The 19,678-nt window shown below is 33.4% G+C and overlaps 1 protein-coding gene across 1 annotated transcript; it reads right to left on the bottom strand.

Moving 5' to 3' along the window:
- Positions 1-15,758: 15,758 nt before the first annotated feature.
- Positions 15,759-19,354, bottom strand: LOC120084238 (inositol-phosphate phosphatase). The gene is made up of 12 exons (XM_039040139.1): positions 19,214-19,354; positions 18,996-19,051; positions 18,855-18,905; positions 18,279-18,359; positions 18,077-18,180; positions 17,904-17,988; positions 17,528-17,582; positions 17,398-17,441; positions 16,639-16,707; positions 16,466-16,566; positions 16,338-16,394; positions 15,759-16,105 (listed from the first exon to the last, which is right to left on the bottom strand). The coding sequence occupies exons 1-12, from the start codon at positions 19,227-19,229 to the stop codon at positions 16,015-16,017; spliced, it is 810 nt and encodes a 269-aa protein (XP_038896067.1). The 5' UTR covers positions 19,230-19,354; the 3' UTR covers positions 15,759-16,014.
- Positions 19,355-19,678: the final 324 nt, after the last annotated feature.

The following is a 19,678-nucleotide window of genomic DNA, read 5'->3' as shown; positions in this document are numbered from 1 at the left end:
GTACTATATTGCATCTAACTCCTGCTTTTACATGTCACTCATGTTTTAGCATAGGGGCAAAGGGATTTCGAACATTACTTTTACTGACTTGTATAGAGGGTAACAAGATAAATTGTTATTAAAACCATATAATTTAAGACAATAAGGTCTAATGTGACCTTTCTAATCACAATGATGGCATATCCACACTTGGCATATTTTACAAACTTCGGAGAGGATGTCAGAATAGATGTTGAAGACACATGTGCTGACATTTACCTCTAATTACATCCACCAGTAATCTTTTGTTTTCCCTTAGAAATATACTGATCATTAACCCTTCTCTTTGTTTTAGAGTTTTCAAGACCTTTTAAATCACTAACTTTCTTCTCTTGAAGCAAGATAATTCGTACTTGAGTTCAACATATTTATGCATTTATACATAGATTCTAGCTCAGTCTTGGCTTGATTCAGCTCGTGTTTAAGTTAAAAAAACATTGGTCATCAGTCTATGATTGTTTGAAAGAAGCGATTTAATTATTTCTTTCTGAATATCCATGACTTTTACATCCTCTAAGCATTATTGGTATAAAGTACAATAAGAAGTTTCAATCGATTCATTGAGAATCATCATCTTCTTCATTACTATTAAACTTTTCTTGATTTCTGCCCCGATAAATATCCTCGAAAATGTTACTAACAAGGGCTTTAACATCTTCTTCAAATTCACTTGTATCCTCAAAGTCTTTATCAGACAAAGTTAACACATAATTCTTATTTTGTCAGTTTAGGTAATTTGGACATTCAGACTAATAATAACCATAACCTTCACATTTCCTGCACCAAAAGGATATTTTCAAATTGTTTTAGAATCTTGTTAAATTAATCATATAGCAAAGATATCGGTTTGCAAGAGATTCTTCTGATTCTACAAGTTTACCTTCAAACTGATCATTTACAAAGGATTAGAGGGCAATGTCTTGGTTTCTCTTGACACATTTCCTATCAAAATTCATCTCAAAAGTAAGTAGTGATCCCATGAGTTCCTCAAGTTTCATATTGACAATATCTTGAACTTCTTCTATAACAACTACTTTCATATCAAATCTCTTAGACAGAGATCTGAGAATTTTTCTAACCAGTTTCTCTTATGAGATCTTCTCATCTAAAGCAAAATATTCATTAGTAATATCAAGTAAGCGAACATTAAATTCAACAATTGTTTCATCTTCAAGCATTTTCAAACTTTCAAAATTAGTGGTAAACAATTGAAGTCTAGACATCTTGACTCTTGATGTTCCCTCATGAGCAACAACCAAAATATCCCAAGCTTCTATGGCAGAGAGACATGTGTTAATCAGAGAAAGATATTTCTGTCCACATCGTTAAAGATAGTATTAAGGGCATGAGAATTCTGTGTGGATGCTTTGTTCTTAACATCAGTCAAATCGACTTTAGGCTTAGGAGCGTTCCCAACATTAGGAACAATAATCTGAAGAGGAGTCCATCTAGTTGCCATTACTTTCGAAGTTGTATGATCAATAAACTTTAAAAAAGCTATCATTCTAGCCTTCCAATACAAGTAGTTTGTTCCATCTAGAATAGGGGCAAAGTGGTGGAGCTACCTTCTTCAATTCCATTTATGGCCGAAGAACCCGAGATAAAGGTGATCTACTATGATATCAATTGAAATTGTGCTAAAGTGGCTCATCACACAAACACAGATGTTAAAAGGAATGCACTTGTAACAAATGTAACAACAAAATACCAACAAGTAAACAATTAAAGAGACACAAAAGTTGATAACCCAGTTCAGTAAAATCCACCTGCGTCTGGGGGGAAATGTGCCCGGGAAAGATAATCCACTGGTATTATAGAGTTAGTAGTTTACTGAAGGAAATTGGAATCAGGATTTCCGTGAGCAGCGGAAGCAAGACTATTCCAAATTACAATCATGAATCAACAAATCATTTACAATCAACTTCAAACAAATGGTTATACAATTACAATGCAGAATTACAACATGAATAATACACATGAACAGAGAGTAAAACTCAACGCATATAGGTAGATGCGTCTCCACGTTTCGTTGCGTGACTGCTCGAACAACAGCGACCACGAACACTCGATCTACACAACCGCAACATCGTAACGAACACTGCACGAACACTTTATGCTCGTCCTCAATGATCGCCTCAGCACGAATGCTTCGTACTCGTCCTCAACGATCTCTTCGGTCACGAACTCCTCTGCAATACGAACGGCCTCCAAAAAACCTCGAGGTGTCGAGTTGAGTCTGACACCACCAATAAGGCGACCTTGGTATTCTCGGTGTGAGAATCCAGAAGGTGGGCTCTGTTCAGACTTGATATGAGGCAGACGAATGAAGGAAACAACGATTGCGTACACGACTGGGCAAGTGGGAGATGGTTGAGACCTATCGCATAGGTCGATGCCCAATCGTTTAGATACAAGCTTATGCGATCGTCTAGCAAAAGCTATGTGATCGTTTAGCTTGGTCTGTCGCATACAGACTCTACACAATCTTTTATCTTGGACCAGCGATCGTCTAGTAAAAGCTATGCGATCGTTTAGTAAATACTGCATGATCGTTTAGCTAGCACCTGCATGATTGTTTAGCTCGTCCAGCTGTCGTTTAGTAAATCTGTATTTAACTTGACGACTTCCGTGAATTTCTATATGCCGAGAGAAAACTCAAAATCCTTTTTAAACTTTTGAAAAAAACTTCTTTTGCAAAATAGAAAACTACTTTCTTTTTTAAACTCACGGTTACCAATGAACCACTAACCACCCACTATTTTGGTTTTTAAAAGAAAAGTATTAATTATCTAATAATTAATATTATTATAAACATAAATGATAACCAACTTATCATACTATATTTATAACCTATAATTTTAATATTTCATCTCATGAAACATATAAACCATAGTTCTTTTTCTATTTCATGGTACTTAATATAAATCTTCATTTACATCAATCCTCCACTAGATGTATCTTATACAATCATACCGATTATATCATATTATATCAAAATACCTCTTGTCAATTTGAAACATTTCAAAATCAACCACAAGAACTGATCCTCAACAGAATCCAGCTACCAAGGGGACCTCATGGACCTGTAGATCCGAAGCTCCAACGGTACGTGAATAACTGACTAAACTATTTTAGTAACGGACCACCATCTATTAACTGTCAAAGTACTCTACTAAAGACCGACAGCTGAACTCTCCTCACTTTAGATATATTATATGTCCATCTTAACCAATCAGCAGTGCGACAACCCTTCACAGATCGTTCATAAGTACAGCTGGGCTAATAACCGTTATGCCCCTGTAGTTACATCTGTCTCCTTAAGTACCACTGATCCCTCTATTGAACATAAGTCATAGTCCTACTATGACTGAGTCTTCTCTTTCAAAGAGAAGTTGTGGCCACTATGTTCAAGCCCCAGAATCAGCCCTTAAGGGAGCAATCTCTCTACTTATTCCTAAAGGAGTGAATTCCATCTTGTGGATTGAGTTCCCAACTCCCAGATCAGACAAGTCCCCAAAAAGGTAGGCATGTTGAGTTGCAATTTGGTCACTCTCACCCATACTAATCAAAGAACCACCCTCAAAGGCAGGAGTTCACAAAACACTCAGGATTGAGGTCGTGTCACCTATGGTCATTTAGGTGAGATGCAAGTCTCTAGTATCAACGACGTTATATACAGAGTCTAGTCATCTCATGGTCCAGGTCTTATACAAATTCTTTGTATAGGACACCCCGCTCCACATCTCTACATGAATGGTCAGGATCTACCATCTGTAGTAGTTTCCAATACTTACAAACCTCTACAAAGCGGGTCGTATCTGTAGTCTCACTAGGATCAGGCATCCCACCTTAATCCTTATACTACAGATTGATTTAGGTTATCTCTTAAGGCATGATTCACTTGTATATCACATATACATGCATAAGTTTACATAAGATAACCAAGGAGCTTTGTTTATTGGATATGAGTAAATGCAAGAATTAAATAATGCTTATTTTATTCATTGAACAATGTGTATCTTTATAAAACAACGAGACTCCGGGAAAATTAGGACATCAATCCCAACATTTACAACGTAATACTTAACTGTAATACACGACTACTACAGCGACTCACGTAGAACTCAATTCATTGATTACCTAGGCTTCCCCTAGATGTAAGATTCTCTCTCAAATGTACTTAGGCTCCCCCTAAGTTTGGTAATATTAGTGTTGAACACTTCAGCTTCCGACAGTGTGTGAAACTCCTCTTAACGTTATTATCTTCTCCTCAAGTTAGTGAACTCCCTTCACTAATGAATCTTAGGATCCTCCTAAGATGGATAACTCATTCTCCGAAGCTGAGTCTTAGGCTGCCCTAAGACAAAAAAAATCCTTCTTTTCAACTGTGCCTTAGGTTCCCCCTAAGACAGAATAATCTTTACGTTCTTAAACGATTCACCATGACGTTACATAGAACAGATGAAAAACTTGCACAACGAAATGTAGTGAGCAAAGAACAAGAACAACAAGATGAACAATTCAGCCACAAAACAGAAAATGACTTGCTCGATTAATAAAAGTGACGAGCCTAAATGATCGATATAATTCTCTTTAAATAATCAAATCCAAAAAAAGAAACAAATCCTCATTTGGAAAAGATAAGTTACGTCTCAATAAAGAAAGATATTGGATAAAATATTACACCCACATATTTCCAGATAAGGAAAATATTCTGTAGGAAGATACTCTGATGTCACAGTTAGATGTTAAGATTTTATTTGAGATATCTGCAGAAACCATTACCTTAGAAAAATATAAGTCAACTAAAGAAATCTCCAACAAGTTCAAATAGGCATTCAAACCGAACATACAATTGGAATCTAATTCAAGAATAGTGAACCTAAAGAGGCGGTTATGAGAATGATGAATCCAAAGATGCTTCATCTTGAGGAGACATATTGAGAAATAAGGACCCCACATTAAAAAATCAAGAGACCTCACAATAATATATGGGCTACTCCTCTCTTTATCACTTGATTTTGAGATGAAACTTCATGATGTCTAATATCCTTATAGGGCAGATGCAAATATAACAATAATTTGCAGATATAGCAAAATTTTTTAGGTCGAGCTCTCGGAGTTCATCGATGATAGAGACTATCAGTGATAGAATTCTATCAATGATAGAATCTATCAGTGAGTTCTTTAAAAATATTGTTATACACTTAATTATTAGTCTTAAAAGTGCTACCCCTTACAATCAAGGATCATATCCCTAGATATATATATATTAATATATATATATATATATATATATATATAATATTAACATATTTTGTAAGTAGTGGGAGATTGAACTTCGAACTTTTAGGATGGTGGGTCATGTCAATTACTACTGAATTAAGATCACATTGATCGATTTCTTCCTTATATTAGTTCCGGTAAAAAGGTAAAAATATAGGGAAAGAAATTTCATATGAGTTTGAATCATATAATTCTACAATTTGATAAGAAGATTGTATGCATTGGTTTTTAGGAGTAATTGGATGTTACCAATTCTGTTTTTATTTTTTTTATCTCAGAAAATTTCCCTTGAAATGAAATGGGGTTCTCTCCTTTTACATTTCTCTTACAAAGGTTCATGCTGTACACATTAATTAAAAAAAACTATAGAGTTGATCTGCAAAGTTCACATGAATTTACAAAGTACAATGTTGACGTTGCTGTGTTTTAATTTTTGGAGCTCCAAAATAATGAATATATCCTTTATTAGAAGAGTCATATTGGACAGTTTCCAGAGCTTTTCTTTTCAGTAATTCATTGTGAGGAACAAAATTTTGATGCTTTGTGCATGGAGAAACTAATGGCCCCCATCCTTGTGGGGCTTCTACTATTCAATTTTAGATAGACTTTTACGACTTATAAATTAGGTATATAATAATATTTTAAATGAATAGTAAATATACTCATTTTCTCCAATCTTCTAATTTTTTATGATTTTTATTCCTATTATAATTTTGGTTGCAAATCACAACTTCAAATCAATGTCCCCTTATTCTAGAACTTTGATTTCACTATTTGGTTCCTACTAATTATATTTTTTTTTAATTATTTTGTTATCACTTTTTTTTATTGTGTTCATATTATATAACAAGGTTTTTTATCCGAATGTTTCGTTTACCCCTAGATAGTTATTAGTAGATCTTCCAACCTTTTCACAATTATAGTTCACTGCACTCTTTACCTCGTAAACTCGATAAAGCGGCTTGTTGGTTTTTCCATCATCCAATCCACAACAAATCGAGTGAAACCTAGCAAAAAAGAAGTGAACACTTTGTTGAGGAACAAAGCTTCGTGTTTGTTTTTCTTTAAACCTTGGGTTGGGTGGCCGGGTTAGCACCCCTCATCGCCTCTGTACCCGAAACAAATGTGTTGTGTCAATTCGAGAAGAATTAGTTCTCCCGATCCAGCTAGAGCAATAGGGATTTTCTTAGACATAAGCAAGAATGATGCTGATCATGTCTAGTCAGGTCTCGAGAGCGCGAGTGGAAGATAGATCTGGAATGTATGTCAAGAGCCAGCCAAAGACGAATGATAACCTAACAAATTCTTTTATATTCTCATGTTTTTTTTAAAGATTGTCTATTTTAGAATTGATTTTACATTTCTCAATGATAACCTAACATGGGATTATGTGATAGTGCTTCTCTCTTTAATTTTCTTGATTTTGGTTTTGATTCTTCTCCTTGATAGCTCGTGATGGATCCAGAACTCCATGTTATGAGAACAAATGTATGTAACCTTAGAATTTTAGTCTACAAATTTTTAGATTTGGGTCTATATATAGTCCTTAAATTTAAAGAGTTGACTAATAAGTCCATGAATTATTTATTTGTGTCATATTGATCCCTAAAGTATCAATTTATGTAACTTACATATTCAAAATATGAAGAAAAAACAAATTTTTTATTAGACATTAAATTTAAATTTGTGCTTAATAAACACAATTGTTTGTTTTTTTTTTTTTTTTTTTTTTAGAATAATATGTCTATTAACTACAAATTTGAGAATTAGACACAAAGCAATTTTTTTCTCATTAAATAATTAATTTTAATATTTCTATATTCTATTAGATATAAAATTAAAAGTTTATAGATCTAGACATTATTTTTAAGAGACGTAGTAGAGTCATAATTGAGAGTTTATGGATTTATTAATCACAATTTTCAATGTTTAAGGATTAAACTTGTAATTTAACATCCATATAAATGCAATTTTAAATATAGATATATGATATCTAAATTAAGCAATACTAATTACAAAATTATTATAAATTTCTATAAAATTATTCACCTACATATTTACACAAAAAATAATTTAATCAATTTTTGTAAAATAATTTAATAAAGATCTTTTTTCTTTTTTTTTTCTTTTTTTTTTTAATATCCGTTGTGAGGAAAAATTAAAATGGAGTTTAATTTTCTTAACTTGTTTCAAGTGTGCTAAAAATCAAAATTATATACGAAAATATATGTTGGAAATCGAAACAATTAAAATTAAAATGTAAAGAAAAACCCAAAAAGAAATGCCCGGACTAGGATTTCAACTTTGACCGGCTAAGCCCGTTTCCAAAATTTGAAGGCCCGTCCGACCACTGAAGGATGCTCAAAGTGAAAACTAAAGTATAAAATAAAATAACTTGTTTAATAAAGATCAATATACAAATATGTATAACGTCACCATTTGAAGATCAATTCATCCCTTGATGTGAATATATTAGTGATAGTAAAATATAGAATTCTATATAAAAATATAAGTCTATCAATGGTTATCACCGATAGACTCCTATTATGTATTAGTCATTAATAAATAATAAATTGAAATAAAAAAAAAAAATCTACTTCACTTATTTATCATGAACTTCTTTAGTCCTATCTTTTAGATCATTTTCTTTTCATCCTTATCGATTTCTTCATCATTCTTTTCTTCACACTTTTATTCGTATACCCAAAAAAAAAAAAAAAAAACATTATACCCATTATGGAATAATTGCAATAGACTTTATCATTGATAGAATTTATTATTGGTGATAGAAAACTATCACAATTCTGAGTTTATCAGAGATAGAAGTCTACTACTGATAAACTTGACGTAACATTTTAGACATTTTTTATGAGATAGATGTAAATTATGTTATATTTGCAAGTTCTTTACGTTGTATATATCTACTATTATTTTAGACCTAATTGTTATATTTGCAATTGCTCTATCTTCTCAATCCCCATGTGCTTTGGTTTCCTTGTTTTATATCATTTATTCTTCGATGAGGAATATCATGCCGTGGTTGATGTTCTGCATTAGCCTGGGATTTGGTGGTTTCCTTTTGTATTGGGGAAGTTTTGTTGTTTCCGAGGAGAAAGTGTTTTTATTTATCCTCAACTTCTCCCGTCAGTGATTTTGTTTTTTTCCTTGTAGAAGGTGAAAATTTTCCGAGATGGTCACGTTATTTGTTTGGAAGGTCTACTATAGAAGAGTTAACACCTTAGATAGAATGTTGACAAAGGTGCTCAATTTGGTGGAGAGTTGGGTGTGGTATTTAGACGAATGAAGACAGATAGAATGTTGAGAAAGGCTTCTCTATATGTGATTCTAGGTAGATATGTATGACTTCACTATTGTTTAGAGAGTGAGTTTTGATTTCATGATTATATAATAAAACTCTAATATTGTATTAAACAATAAATATCAAGATCTTAGAATTAGATGATTCACGATAATATTAGTTAGAATGACATACCTTGATCCATGATAATGGTCTTCTAAGGAATTGTATTTCTCTCTCTTGGCCTTCCTTCAGAATAGGGTTAGTAGAATAGGGCCTCCGTGTGCCCCATCCTGATCCTGTCTCTTATACACATCTAGATGTGTATAAGAGACAGCTTCTAAGGAATTGTATTTCTCTCTCTTGGCCTTCCTTCAGAATAGGGTTAGTAGAATAGGGCCTCCGTGTGCCCCATCCTGATCGGGGTGGAGAATCCTCAGTTTGACCGGGGATGGGATCAAATTAGGGACCTTTTTAGGGTCCCTGTCCGTGAACAGTCCCGCCCCGATCCCGATTCTGACCCTAATCTCGATTCGATTATATATATATATCTATATATCTAACTTTTTACATTAAGTCCAATTTTTAAATTAGTCCATTCTAGCCCAACTAAAGTGTCCAAGCCCAAACTCAACCCTAATTTAGCATATTAGGTATTAACACAGAAATCTCTGCAGAGAATTAACAGGGGAATACCCGCGGGGATTAACAGGGCAAATGGGGAATGGGTACCCGTGGGGACCTATTTCTCCAACGGGGAATCCCCGCCCTACCCCCACCATCAACAGAGGATCCCCGTAGGAATTAAAAGGGCAAATGAGAAATGGGTCCCCATGGGGACCTGTTTCCCCAACGGGGAATCCTTGCCCCTATTCCCATCTTTAAATGGCAGGGATGAGAGTAAATTCCCCCATGGGGGACGAGCACAGGGAACCCTCCCCCCTTCCCGCCTCGCCTCAACCCTGTTGCCAACCCTACTTTAGAACTTAATTAGGTTTCTTGATGAGGAGAAAAGAACTACTTAATGAGGCAGAGAGAGGACCAATCCCTAGGGTTATCTTTATATAGACACCTCTCATCAAGGTATTAAATTAAAGAATTATCTTTTGATTAATTTAGGAATTATTTTTTACTTAATTGGTCCAATAAAATAATAGGCCTAAAAGATAAAACAGTAGACAATGCAGATGAACCACTTTAATAATAATATTAAATTTAAAATAAATCTAACATTCTCCCACTTGGCTCTTTTGACATTATTTACCATAAATGTTCATAAACATAATGCGCAGAGAAGATAAAATTATTATCTTCATATCATGATATCAATGTCAAGTCAAAGAAACTACTAAAGGATCATGACGGTCATACATCATTCATTGACATACTCCCTTCCATGTATCGCATAAATAGTTCTTCATCTAACACGATCTATAATAAAAATAATCAACAATGGTCCAACAATAAGTATATTTATTAAAGACAATGTCCTGTTTAATTTATATAATTCATTTATGTATATACAAATCATAAGAAACGGGATTGTAAGATAAAATCAGAAACAATAAATAAATGAGCTCAGAGTGTCAAATAACATAATCATAACATCAACAATGGTATCCACTAATTTCCATACGTTCGACATGTTCATTAAATGTCTTTGGTGGAAATCCTTTAGTTGGTGGATCCGCAAGCATAAGTTTCGTGCTAATGTGTTCAATTGACACTCTTTGTTTTTGAACATCTTCTTTAATGAAAAAGTATTTTAATCATTTACTGAGCCCCTTTTAAGTACTTGACATTCTATAAAAGAAGATTGTTATAGAATTATCACAATAATTTTTCAGCGGCTTGCAATACCGTCGACTATTCCAAGTCCTGAAATAAAGTTCTACAACTATAAACCATTAACTGTAGCCATAAAGTATGCTACAAATTTAACTTTCATAGTGGATGCAACGACGATAAATTACTTCACACTCTTCCATGAAATTGCTCATCCACATAATAGAAACAAATAGCCAAATGTGGATTTTTCATGTATCCACAAGCCTGCCGAAATTTGAATATGAATATTCAATCACCTCAAGATGATCAGATCCTTTATAAGTAAGCATAAAATATTTCATTCTTTATAAACACCTTAACACTTTCTTTATAACTTTCTAAAGATTCATTCCTAAATTACTTTGATACCTACCCAGCATACTGACAATAAAATGACGTCTGATCTTGTACAAATTTGTGCATACATTAAATTATTGATAATAGAAGCATAAAGAATGATTTCCGTTTGATTTTGTTCCAATTCATCATTTGGACATTGCATGAGACTATACTTGTCTCCTTTTTAAATTGGAACTATCTTTGAAGAGCATTTATCCATTTTAAATATTTCTAAAATTTTATTAATATATACTTTTTGAGACAACCCTAGCCATTCATGTGCTCAATCACGGAATATTTCAATTCCAATCGCATAGGATGCCCCTCTCATATCTTTTATTTCAAAGTTCTTAGAGAGAAATTCGCTTTGGTTTGACATAATAAACCAAAATCATTAGTAGTCAGTAAGATGTCATCAACATAGACAATAAAAATTACAAACTAACTCCCATTGATTTTTAGATATATCCATCGATCAGTGACATTTTCTTTAAATGTAAAAGATGTGATGGTATTATTAAACTTAAGATACCATTGTCGAGAAGCTTATTTAATTCGGTATATTGACCTCTTTAGCTTACACACTATATGTTCCTTTCTTTCAATAAAAAAAAACCTTCTGGTTGATCCATGAACACTTCTTCATCTAAACTCTCATTTAGAAAAGTAATTTTCACATTTATTTGATAATGTTCTAAGTTAATGAGCAACTTAAAGCCATAATAATTCTTAATGTATCCTTTAAGAGACTAAGTCAATACCATCTTTATGAGTATGATCTTTGGCAACAAAACTAACCTTGTATCATTCAATATTGCCATTTGAGTCAAGTTTGGTCTTAAAGATCTATTTATATCCAACTCTTCTACTTCCTTTGAGCAATTCCACAATGTCCTAAATCTCATTGTAATCCAATGATTTTAACTCTACTTTCATGGCATCTAATCATTATCATTACTTGAGCTAAATTTTGATTTACGCAAATAAACCATATAATCAGTAGAAATAGTTGATCTTCTTAATTCTATTTCTCGTGGTTCCTTAATTATATGTTCATTCATTATGATATCATTATGTGGTGTTTAATCGTTAATTTGTTCTTCTTGTGGATTGTTAATAAAGTCAACAACCACAGGAATAACAACTTGAGAAGGAGTTATAGATGAAGGAATTTTCACCCCAACTTCTTGAATTTCCACTTTACGTGGTTTTAAACTCCCACTAGTTTTACTATTTTCAATGAACCTTGGATTTTCAATTTCAACTATTCTCGTATTGTGGCTAGGACAATTAAATCTATACTCTTTTAATTTATTTGGCAAACCAATGAAAAATCACTGGTTGTTCTTTAACCCAGCTTCTTTTTGTGTGGATTATAAATTCATACTTATGCTTGGCAACCTCATACATGCAGGTACCTTAAATTGAGTTTCCTTCTTGTCCATAGTTCAAAAGGTGTCTTTGGAACTGACTTACTATTAAACCCTATTTAATAAGTATTGAGTGGTTCTTAATGCATATATCCACAAAGATATGGGTAAAGATGAATTTAATCAACATACTCCTAACCATGTTCATTAATATACGATTATGCTTTTCTACAACACCATTTTTTTTGTTATGGTGTTCTTGGCATTGTGTAATGAGAACATATACCATGAATGTCAGTCTTCGAGCCTATAGTTGTTCGGTTCCAGTAAGAGATTTAAACAACAAATTCTAAAAAGAAATATGAGCTCCTTGAAGATGATAATGAAGGGTGGATAGTTGTAACTCGTCAAAAAAGAAGACAACCAAACTCCACCCAAAAAGAGTCGTGTTCCTATCGAAGCTATAGAAAAAGGAACAAGACTCATAAAAAGAAAGACAAAAAGATGACATAGAAGCCTAAGCCTGCTAAGAAAGAAGACAAGGACTTCCCTCAATTCCGATGGCCGACAACTTTGGCAGAATTTCTCCCAAGAAGCTTTCTCAATAATCATCCAGAGAAAATATCAAAAGTTATTGCATGTTACACTATCGGCATAGTGGAAGTCGACAACAATCATATAACTGTCGAAGAAATCAACAACTCAGAAGAAATGAAGCAAAAAACTTCTATCTTCGATCTTATTAAGCCTTCAAGTGCTCGATCTTCAGTCTTTCAAAGACTGAGTATGGCCATGGTAGGAGAAGAAGGTCAATGTCCAACAACTACTTTTACTCGAACTTTAGCCTTCAAAAGGCTAAGTATATCCACATTAAAGAAAGATCAACCTTCAGCATCTGCTTTTAATCATCTCATGATAACAAGCGATCAACATAAAGGAAGGATGAAAATCTTGAAGGCAACATCATTCCATGAAGAAAACAACAACGAAAAGATTTATAGTGGTGTCCCTTCACGCATGAAGAGGAAATTTTCTATTGATATAAGTACAGAAGGTTTCTTGATAGTGAAGCCAAAACTCATCATATTGACGAATCCTACAGCTGAAGAGGATGATCAAAACCATGATGAAATAAGAGCTTCTGAAGTTTAAATGAAGAAGCTCCTCATCGCAAGAGTCTAAACTGCATGATGCTCCTGGCCCGCATGAGCTTAAAATGTGAACATAGGGAACTTAGAAAAATTTAAGTTTAGTCACGCATAAAAAAAAAAACATTCTTTTTGAACTACATTATGACTTGATCCCTATCATTATGAAGAATACGTAGGCAGCTTGAAAGAAACTTCAAGTTCAGTCCAGTTAAAAAAAACTTGAACTACGTCATGATTTGATCTCTTTCTTTAAAGGTATGAGTGCGAAATTTAAGTTTAGTTCATCAAAAAGTGTACCACAACCATCTAAGTATGATACTACAAGATTGATGTTGATCGTCCCCGTAAAAGAATGACACTCCAGATTGAAGATGTTCATCCCTATTGGGGGCAACACAATGGATTGAAGAAGTTCATCCCTCGTAAGGAGATAGCACAGTAAATAAAAGGCACACACACTTAGAATGTACTTCGCTTCCTCTTCGAAATCAAATTTGGATGCTCTTCTATCTTCAAGTTCAAAGGTTTCATCGATGCTTCATCTTCATACTCAAGTCTGGATGCTTTGCAATGCCATCTTCATGCTCAAAGTCGCAAAGTTGAGCTCAATGTAAAGATTCATTTGTGCTTCGTCAAACTCAATTGTGGATGATTCGTCGAGACTTCAAGCTCAAGTGCGGAGGATTCGCCGATGCTTCGTTAAGCTCAAATGCGGAGGATTCGTCGATATTTCAAATTCAAATTAAATTAGGGATGAAATTTGGATTTCATTTTAAATTCAAATTTTTTAGGTTTCATCTCTAAGTCAAATTAATTTGATAAGAAATCTGAATTTTCCTTTTTGTTAGAAAAAAAAACAGAAAATTTGAAAATTCCTACGTTTTATCTCTCCAAATAAAATCAAATATGAGATAAATGTTGAGATTTTTCAGAAATTAAAATTTTGGTCGTCCCCTATTACAAATTTTAGTTAAACTCGTCACTAAACTCACGGTTTAATTAAATTGGGAGCATCGAAGTCAAGATCGAATTACTTACATCTTAATGTCGGCTTTATCTTTTTCAAGATTCATCCACCCACATCTGCGCATAAATCTCGAAAAGGGGCATTTGTTGGAGGAGAAATTTTGGACCAACCACGGACCGCCACGTCATTTGCTAAATTAATGACGAAATTCCGAAATCGTCAAATTTGTGACCAATTAAGAGTTGACATATGTCTCAAATTAAAATTGAGGACAAATTCTGTGTTTTCGTCGCAGACGTCGATTGAGTAAAATTAATTTCGACCAATTTGACGTTATAATTTGAGCGTTGGCCCAATTATGCCCAAATATGGCCTTAATGTGGACCTAAAACGCCAAAAATGCCTAAGCCCAGTTAATTAGGCCTAAAAACCAGGCTCAAGTCCAATTAATTAAGTCCAAATGTCAGGTTCAAGTCCAGTTAAATTAGGCTCAAAGGTCAAGCCCATGGGCCAATCAAGGCTAGGCCCAAGCCCATGAGTGAGCTCTATAAATAGAGAATCTCTCCTCGTTTGCAAAGGTCAGCAATTCTATATTCCAGAGAGCTTATAAAAAATTCTGATTGTAGACTCCTTGACTCCTGAAGCTGACAACTAAGTCCTTTGAAAATACAAGCATCCTAGAAACTAAAGTCTTGAAGATGCAAATATTTTGAAAACTGAAATCGAGCCTAGAGAGAATTCAAGAACGTTTGTTGTCTTTCTTCTTCAAGTCAAACACATCTACCCAACCGAGAGAGAATCAGAGAGTCAAGCACTAGAGATCAAATCACATCACATCAAATTAACATCAACATCAACACCAACTTAAGTTCAACACCACGAAACAAGTTTCTCCAGAAGCCTCGTGTGAACACTAATCCTCCAAGAAGATCAACAGGCCCAAAGACCGATCATCCAAGAAGATCAACAAGCTCAAAGGCCGATCATATAAGAAGATCATCAAGCCCAAAAGTCGATTATCCAAGAAGATCAACAAGTCCAAAGACCGATCATCCAAGAAGATCAACAAGCCTAAAGGCCGATCGTTCAAGAAGATCAATCAGCTTAAAAATTATAATTTATTTTGAAAACATCAAAATACTATGTATTAGAGATTTTACTCACTTTCCACAAAATTAATACAAATACAAAGTTTAAGTTTCACGAAATAAATTTCTCTTCAAATCTTGTGCGAACACATGGTATGTTATTTATACAACTAATATAATATATATATAATATATTAGTCGACTAATACAAAAATAAAATACAGGTTTGATGTACCAAATAGAAAGTATATTAATTGTATAATTGACATGAAATATTAGATACAACATTTGTATAACTAATATAATTAACTTAATATTTTATATATTAATTGATTGATATAACAAATTTAAGTAGATCGCGAGAAAAGTGAAGAATGTGAGTTCCGAAACTTGTGAGGTAAAATCTTTCCTGACAAACATTCAAGATCTTTTTCTATTATGCATATATTAGAAAAGTTGTGTTGTATATTCTTCTCACATGTGGATAATCATCAAGATTACAGTGATATTACATCCACCCTATTGCTACTTGAACTGTATTCTGGTAACACTTGAATAGAAGAAATAACAAACAAAAATTAAAAGGAAAAAAAAGGGGGAATTCCAACATATAAAAGTTCAAGATCTCACGAATTAAGTCATTGCATTCTTACAGCTTCAAAACCTCAACAAATGCATCTCTTATAAGAGGGTTAGAAGCTGCCACTCTCTGAGATGTTATGTCAAAATCCTTGCCAGAGCTGCCATAAGAATTCATTATCCATCAAAACCAAGTTTCTAATTTTCCTAGCTTTATTTGTCTCATTTAGCATTAATAAGACTAGCCACAAAACAACTCTATTTAAACGAGCATCAACCGATCGATAAAAACAGTTTTTAATATCTTTTTGCATTTCAGTTAGAAAATTGTATGCTCAGTCGAGTAGTGTTCAAATAATTAAATAAGACTGGAATCAAGTTCTTGCTACTTACGGATCAAACACGAGTCCACCAGCTTCTGTGACAATCACGGCACCGCCAGTGACATCCCTGAAAAATTAGTGAAATGATGTAAATGTGATGTTTTAGAGAGCAATGGACAGATAGTCTATATATCATACCAGGGACCTCCAAAACCGGTTTCGAAAAATATATCGATCCTTCCACAGGCTACCCCACAGAGGTTCAGTGCACAGGAACCACTCATCCGGACTGACCTCACCTATAAGAAAAAAGACATTGACATAAATGTGGAAATCACAGAATGTTGTAGGGAACAGAATTAAGTAATTACCTTCAAAAGTAAACGATTAATTCTATCTGTGGTAGCATCTACAGTCAACTTGTCACGTTTGGTTCCTACCTGTACATCCATTGTGATCGACTTTTATTTTGTCAAAAGTCTAAGATTGGCAAGTCATAGACAAAATTATTCGATATGATATATATTCAACATTAACATTGGCAGGAAAGATATTTCTATTCATTATTTATAAAAGTTGCCTATCTTAGTATATATAAACTGAAGAAAATCGTTACTTGACGTAGTAATCAAGAGCAGCATTTGAATTGTGTTTTTCCCTACACGGTCTCAGGTGGACAAAATTAAGAAAGGCATGGTGAAGGATTTCAGGGATGGGAAACTCAAGGAGTTAGAAATTGCCAATGAGAAGACACTTAAAAGAGGACTTTTTACAGGATTAAGAAAATCCTTCTATAATCTACAGTGTTAGAACATGGTTTTATCCATTGTCATTCTCAACTTCAAGCTACTTATAAGACAAGCATTTGACCCAAAGATAATCCATAATAGAATATAAATGTACATATCAAGAAGAGAGTTGAGGGCAAACTAAGTAGAAATGTAAATATAGAGAAGGATATGGTGTCAGAATCTATTCAGAATGTTGAACACAAAATGGCAAGATAAAAAAGTGGCTGCAAGGCCCACGACAGTCTCACGATCAGTCAAAGAGACGACCCATGTTGGTTTTCTTTCCAAAAAATAGTATGCAAAGACCATTGACTCATTTAATCCTTTTTAACAAGCTACCTCTGTTGCAAGAAGAGACTTCAACAATTCATCTTGAGAGGATACTGTAAAATGAGAAATAGAAGCATTTAGATAAATGAATAATATAAACTTCCAATGTTTCAGAGAAGTTGAAGTACCACATACTCACCTTTTATCGGCCTACCATTAAGAAAGGCACCTTTTCCACGAATTCCAGTAAAAAGCTACAGACCATGCAAACAAACTAATACAATTGGCTCAGAAAGAAATGGATAAATAAAACATGGTAACAGGCTCCTAGAAGATGACAAAGATATTTCACTTATTTTACCATAAAAACGTCAACTTGATCATATCCAAACCACCAGTACTTACATGCTGAACAGAACTGATCACTTAATCAAATGGTTATGAAAAACTATGCAACTTTGTATCCCTAATATAAGATTATCGCAAAGCTGAATTTAGCCACACAAATGTAGCAACCAGATGTCTGGACTAGTATCTAACATAGTATCCTGTTATTAAAATAATGTGGTTTTCACCTCATCGATAATTGGATTGTAGACAACTCCAACTGTGGGAACTTTTCCAATGGTCAGACCAATAGAAACACACACAAAAGGGAACCTAAAATTGTCATGTTATGAAATTAATGTTAGCTAAAGTTACAGATACATAAAGGAAAGCAACCTAAATTACAGGCATGGATGGGTACCCATGAACAAAGTTAGTTGTTCCATCAAGAGGATCAACAATCCACGTTGGTTCATCAGTTAACTCAGTATGACCATGAGCAGCAGTTGTTTCTTCCCCAATGAACTGAGATAGCCAGTTAGTATTAATTCAGAAGTTGGAGGAAAGGTCTAGATTTTCTTCATAAAATAATGGGTAACTTGAAATGAGTTAAAGAAGGAGACCTTATGTGAGGGATAATGCTCCTTGAGATAATTAAATATCAAATCTTCACAAGCCTTGTCAGTTTCTGTGACCAAATCAACCTACAATCCATGTCAATATTAAGAAAAAGTTAGAAATGTAGTCATGGGGCAGAAATCACTCCCAAACGTTTCAAAAGAAGCATGCTACTTCACATTGTGAATACTAAAGTCATCTTAATAGTATAGTTAAGAATGTAATCAGTACTCAAATTCAGCTCGATTTCTACCCATTTCCCCTGTTCATCATAATACCATTCAGATATCTCACAGCATTCCAAAGAAATTTTGATTTCGAATAACATTTCAATAAATGAGAGAGCTCAAGAACAAATAATTTCCTCATAACTTCAACCATTGTCAAAATTTAATAACCAATCACTTTCTCCACAGCTTGAATCAGAGTGAAAACCTTCAGAAACAAGAATTTGCATACAGTTCTACAATCCAGTCAAGAAAATAAAATTACAAAGATTCACAACAAAGCATTTTCTTCAGTACATTAAGAAATTTTGACCCAAAAAAAAAAAACAAGAGTGAAGGCAGTGGATTGATTACCTGGCCTTTGTGCTCTATGTGCTTTGTCTGATAGAATCCTTTCCGAATTATCTGAGGATCACCACAAAATCAAATGGAATTGAAGGAATCATCAGGATATTGAATGAAGCAAATGAAATAAAACCAAAAAAAGAAGAAAACCTCTCCAGCTTTCTTCGCGGCATCTACTGCAGTTGCAAGGAGCTCCTCGAGAGAGACTAAAAACAAAATCAATCAAACAACATTTGCAGAAAATTAATGAACAAATTAATTCAACCCATCATCTCAAATGGAAAATTGGAGAGCATTAATGAATCAACGAGTAAGTAACAATTAGATGGAGGAGTAATTAGAGCAAAATTGGGAAAATGGGTTCATACCATTTTCCGCCATCATAGCTTCTTTTTGTCTTCCCAAGAAAGTTAGGGGGAGAGAGGATCAGATACAGGTGATTCGATCAAGCAGAAGACAGAAGAAATATGTGAAGGAGAAAACTAACTGTTTTTTAATATTTTTCTAATTTATACAATGATAAATTATTTACAGAAATGGTTGAAAAAAAAAATTAATAAATACTATATATATTGATAGATTTTTATCTGCGTCTATTATAACATAGTATCAATGATTAATTTCTATTACTGATAACTTTTTTTATCATTGATATTTATATAAGTTTCTGTCAAAGAAGATTAAATTTTATTATTTTGTATAAATAGTTTTTCTTATTTTTTATTTTTAAAAAATTTCAAAAAAAAAAACTATTTTAAATGAAAAAAATACAAAAAATATTTTTAAATATATTAAAATGAAAAAATGAAAACGTTTATCTTTTCCTATATTTA

This window comes from Benincasa hispida, chromosome 8 (genome assembly GCF_009727055.1).
Source record: "Benincasa hispida cultivar B227 chromosome 8, ASM972705v1, whole genome shotgun sequence".
Classification (NCBI taxonomy): domain Eukaryota; kingdom Viridiplantae; phylum Streptophyta; class Magnoliopsida; order Cucurbitales; family Cucurbitaceae; genus Benincasa; species Benincasa hispida.
The sequence above is the reverse complement of the archived record's forward strand: the minus strand, read 5'-3'. Positions and strand labels throughout refer to the sequence as shown.

Coding starts and splice junctions, on each gene's coding strand:
- LOC120084238 (XM_039040139.1), bottom strand. Junction 18,181..18,278: donor AGCATTATCCCTCACATAAG/GTCTCCTTCTTT, acceptor TGGCTATCTCAG/TTCATTGGGGAAGAAACAAC. Junction 17,583..17,903: donor ACAATCCAATTATCGATGAG/GTGAAAACCACA, acceptor CATGGTCTGTAG/CTTTTTACTGGAATTCGTGG.